Below are 5,480 nucleotides of genomic sequence, written 5' to 3' on the forward strand. Positions count from 1 at the left end.
TTATTTTATTTTATTTATTTATTTTTTGAGACGGAGTCTCGCTCTGTCACCCAGGCTGGAGTGCAGTGGCTGGATCTCAGCTCACTGCAAGCTCCACCTCCTGGGTTCACGCCATTCTCCTGCCTCAGCCTCCCGAGTAGCTGGGACTACAGGCGCCCGCCACATCATCTGGCTAGTTTTTTGTATTTTTTAGTAGAGACGGGGTTTCACCGTGTTAGTCAGGATGGTCTCGATCTCCTGACCTTGTGATCCGCCCGTCTCGGCCTCCCAAAGTGCTGGGATTACAGGCTTGAGCCACCGTGCCCAGCCTATTTTTATATTTTTTTAAACTAGAGTAACATTAGCATTGTAGAAACTGACTTTGGCATCAGAAGCTACACACGAGCTTTTTTACTGGCTAGCTGTGATTTTGGAGGATTGGGTTTAAATGTACTGTTATAAATCGAAGCTAATATAGTTTGCATTACACTTACAAGATTTTAGCTAGTATTGAACAATATCAAGAAAGTCAAAGTTCTTTAGCCAGTGTCAAGTATAAATAAAACTTCAACTACAAGTAATGTATAAAGGGGAAAGAGGAATCAAGAGCTTTGAAACTATTAGGTAAAAATTGAAACAGTTTAAGATTATTCATTTGGAGATAAAGTAACTTGAATCCGCATTTCCCACACTATAGTGTAGTAAATTACAAAATAGTGAAAAATTGATCATCATGGATCATCTTTAAAACAACATCTAAGAGATATTGTAAAACCTTATTCTGTTTGTGTGGAGAAGCTAAATTTATTTTGACTTATGAAAGCAAGTGTGGCATCAGTGATAAGATGAGTATGTTTTAATGTGTCAGAATATAAGGAACAAAAGAGGAAATGTGTAATGACAGATATCACAAGATAATTCAAACTACTTAATATACATCTAGACAGACAAATAATAAATATGAAAAATGAAGATGTAGAAATTGCTATTGACTTGTTTAAAGGAGATGCTCAGGTAATTTACAGGTACAGAAAAAGTATGGTAAAACAGCATAAGTTCAAATGGGCAGCTGTCATCATGGCAGGACCAAGAAGAAACTGGGATTATGAAACCTTCCTGGCATGAATCAAAATGTGACTGCTACTTTAAAATGAATTAAAATAAAACATGCCATTTCAACTTCTTACAGGGTCTTCTGCAATATTATGATGAGTTATGTCAGGAAGTGCCTTCTGTATTTGTCAATTTGATGACCCCTAAAATGAAAAAGGTTGGTATTGCTGAAGGTTTATATTGATTTTCCTGTTATTTAAAATTCGATTTCAGTTCTATAAATTATGGATTTTGAAACATCTATTCTTCTTTAGACCCTCTATCTCTCTAGTTCAATTTTATAGCTCTTTTTTTCTATAGTATTTCTTGTCTAAGTTTTGTTGCCTTTGAAAAAACAACTAAATCCAAATCATGAGCACTTTTTCTGAAAATTCATGATTGTTTCCTGGACAGCCAAAGATGGTTAAAAATAAAAAGTCATCTTTATTCGGTGTAATAGAGGGAAAATATATGTAAGAAAATATAACATATAGTATTTGCAGGTGATAAATCCTCTTCTATAAGTGCAGACGCTCCTGTTAATAGAAGTAGTTGTGTTTTTACCTCCTTTAGGTGGAATCTGTGTTGAGGCAAGGACTCACAGTGTTAACATGGTCATCTTTAACACTGGAAAGCTTCTTTCAAGAAGTTGAATCAGTTTTGGATATGTTCAATCAACTTTTAAAGAAGGTATGATCTATACATTTAAAAAGCTATCAACATATATACTCAGGATATAAGTAATAGTTTGATTATTATGAAAGCTCTTTTTTTTTTGAGACGGAGTCTCGCTCTGTCGCCCGGGCTGGAGTGCAGTGGCCGGATCTCAGCTCACTGCAAGCTCTGCCTCCCGGGTTTACGCCATTCTCGTGCCTCAGCCTCCCAGGTAGCTGGGACTACAGGCGCCCGCCACCTTGCCCGGCTAGTTTTTTGTATTTTTTAGTAGAGACGGGGTTTCACAGTGTTAGCCAGGATGGTCTCGATCTCCTGACCTCGTGATCCACCCGTCTCGGCCTCCCAAAGTGCTGGGATTACAGGCTTGAGCCACCGCGCCCGGCCGAAAGCTCTTTAAAGGGTATGACTTTTAACTAAAAGGACATCCATTAGGTTTAAAATATAATGCTTTGGGCCGGACACAGTGGCTCACACCTGTAATCCCAGCACTTTGGGAGGCTGAGGTGGGTGGATCACGAGGTCAGGAGTTTGAGACCAGCCTGGCCAACATGGTGAAACCCCATCTCTACTAAAAATACAAAAATTAGCTGGGCATGGTGGTGGGCGCCTGTAATCCCAGCTACTCGGGAGGCTGAGGCAGAAGAATTGTTTGAACCTGGGAAGTGGAGGTTGCAGTGAGCTGAGATCATGCCATTGCACTTCAGCCTGGGAGACAGGGCAAGACTCCGTCTCAAAGAAAAAAAAAAAGCTTTATATTCTTTTACTGGATTGGGGTCTTCATTTAAGGTTGCTTTGTTCTTATTCCTGAATTACCTTGCCTTTAATATGTTGAAATGACGGTTCAACTTCACACTATAGCTTAGAATATAGGATAATTGTAGACTGTCAAAAGTGGCAGAGGAGAGTGCTTAAATATTAATATTAATGTATTTAACATTAACTAGATGAGATGATCATCAAATTGAAGATGGTCTATTGATTTCTGACGTGTTGGCTACATAGAACGTGACTGTCATTTTAGATGTGCTAGTCTGTCTGTCATGGCAGCATGGTGTAATACACAAACTCAGGGGCTTTGGAGTTAAATAAGGATTCTCTGCCTGTTACTAGCTATGTGTTCCTTACCAGGTTGCTTTACTTCTCAGAGCCTTGGTGTCTTTCGTTGTAAAACTGGGATATCAATGCCTCCCGTGCTGGAATCAGGATTAAAGGAGATAACACATATAAGGTTATGGCACATGTTATTGCTCAAGAAAAATTTAGTTGTATGTCAAGCTTTCTTTGCAGATGTCCTCCTAAAATGTTCACCAAATTATGCTTGGCTCAATATGCAAGTTTCTAGATTTAGCCTTTTAAATTAATTTATAACTCAAGCCTGTTTTGGATGAAAACCTAGCTCTAAAGGAAAGGAGTTTTTTTTCTTACATTTTTCTTCCTTGTAGATCAGTGACTTGTGTGAAATGCATATTGATACAGTTCTAAAGGAGATAGCCAAAACTGTGTTGATTTCTCTGCCTGAAAGTGGTGCTATCAAAGTAGAAGAGATGTTGACCCTCAATGAGGTATGCATTTGTTCATTAAATTAGAATCACAAAAATATTGGCTTATAAACCTAAAATGTGAAATTTCAGTCTAAAAGTAGAAACCTGGGTCAGTAGCATTTAGACTTTTTTTTTTGGACATTCTCTGCTCCAAGGACTTTCATACCTTCAACAGCAAAAGCCCTGGCCACACCCTAGACTAACATTTTGTTGATATCCTAAGCCTAATGCTGGCATTTCCTGAGGCTCTGTAAGTGGTTCACAGCTCTTCTTCCACTGTGCATGGCTACCAGGGCCATATCATCTTTCTCGTGGCTTTAACTCCAACATACTTTCCCTCTAAGTCAGTCAGAAACCTGGGAATCATCTAGACTCCTTTCCTCACCCCTTCATTTCCTATATCCAGCCAGTCCTGAGAGGCTTAGCCGGGACTTTTTTTTTTTTTTCTTTTTTTGAGATGAAGTTTCACTCTTGTCACCCAGGATGGAGTACAATGGTACGATCTCAGCTCACTGCAACCTCTGCCTCCCAGGTTCAAGTGATTCTCCTGCCTCAGCCTCCCAAGTAGCTGGGATTACAGATGTGCACCACCATGCCCAGCTAATTTTTGTATTTTTAGTAGAGACGGGGGTTTTGCCATGTTGACCAGGCTGGTCTCGAACTCCTGACCTCAGGTGATCCACAGCCGTGGCCTCCCAAAGTGCTGGGATTACAGGTATGTGCCACTACTCCCAGCCTAGGATTTTTTTTCTTACTCAGATTTTGCTTGAATTTCAGCCTGTTCTTTCCCTTTCTAGGTCACGCCCTTACTGCTCATTTTGACTTTAGCAATTCATTTGGTGATCCAACTGGTCTCACTGCTTCCATGTTTGCCCTGACACATCCATCCACATTGCCATCAAATCTGATTGTGCAACACCCCAGCTTAAATCCTTCTTGGCAGTAGCACATAGTCTTTGCAGGATAAAATCTAACCTCTTCAGCATTGTGTTATGTTGAAACTATTTGGATACCTATTTATCCTCCATTGACTCAAAAGCACAAAGACAGAAACCCTGTCTAATCATTTTCAAGTCCCAGCACGTAATGTGACCTCTCTCATAAATTCAAGACATGAATTTACATCTTGAACTGAACTCCTTCCTTCCTTCCTTCCTTTCTCTTTCTTTTTCTTTCTTTCTTTCTTTTCTTTCTTTCTTTTTTCTTTCCTTCCTTCCTTCCTTCCTTCCTTCCTTCTTCCTTCTTTTCTTTTCTTTTCTTTTCTTTTCTTTTCTTTTCTTTTCTTTTCTTTTCTTTCTTTCTTTCTTTCTTTCTTTCTTTCTTTCTTTCTTTCTTTCTTTCTTTTCTTTTCTTTCTCTCTTTCTCTCTTTCTTTCGTCTCTCTCTCTCTTTCTTTTTCTTTTCTTTTCTTTTCTTTCTTTTTTTGAGACAGGGTCTTGCTCTGTTACCCAGGTTGTTCTGCTGTGATGTGGTCATGGCTTACTGCAGCCTTGACCTCCTGGGCTCAAGTGATCTTCCCATTTCAGCCTCCCAAGTAGCTGAGATTACAGGTGCATACCACCACACCTTGCTAATTAAAAAAATTTTTTTTGTAGAGACAGGGTTTCACCATGTTACCCAGGCTGGTCTTGAACTCCTGAGCTCAAGTGATCCACCCACTTTGGCCTCCCAAAGTGCTGGGATTACAGATGTGAGCCACCATGGCCAGCCTTAAAATTATTTGTTCTCAGTTTTGGGGTCTTGGCTGTAACTGAGACAACACCAAACAACCCATGACATTAAATTAGTTAATTAATTTCGTTTTTTGAGATGAGGTCTGCCACCCAGCCTGGAGTTTTTTGAGATGAGGTCTGCCACCCAGCCTGGAATTTTTTGAGATGAGGCAAGATCATGGCTCACTGCAGACTAGAATTCCTGGGTTTATGTGATTCTCCTACCTCATCCTCTCAAAGTGCTGGGATTATAAGTCTGAGCCACCTTGCCCATCTGGTGACCCATTTTAACATCCTGTTCTTGGTGTGGTCAAGTTTAAGATGAGTATATCGGCCGGGCGCGGTGGCTCAAGCCTGTAATCCCAGCACTTTGGGAGGCCGAGACGGGCGGATCACGAGGTCAGGAGATCGAGACCATCCTGGCTAACACGGTGAAACCCCGTCTCTACTAAAAATACAAAAAATTAGCCGGGCGAGGTGGC

The 5,480-nt window shown here is 40.3% G+C and overlaps 1 protein-coding gene across 1 annotated transcript in view; it reads left to right on the forward strand.

Annotated features, from left to right (window-relative positions):
- Positions 1 to 5,480, forward strand: part of DNAH8 (dynein axonemal heavy chain 8) — a 333,448-nt gene that overhangs the window by 76,959 nt on the left and 251,009 nt on the right. The window contains 3 exon segments of the mRNA XM_017870032.1: positions 1,169 to 1,249; positions 1,645 to 1,761; positions 3,189 to 3,308. Coding sequence (XP_017725521.1) covers positions 1,169 to 1,249; positions 1,645 to 1,761; positions 3,189 to 3,308 — 318 coding nt within the window.

The sequence above is a fragment of the Rhinopithecus bieti genome, unplaced genomic scaffold (assembly GCF_001698545.2).
Source record: "Rhinopithecus bieti isolate Rb0 unplaced genomic scaffold, ASM169854v2 scaffold_4553, whole genome shotgun sequence".
NCBI lineage: Eukaryota > Metazoa > Chordata > Mammalia > Primates > Cercopithecidae > Rhinopithecus > Rhinopithecus bieti.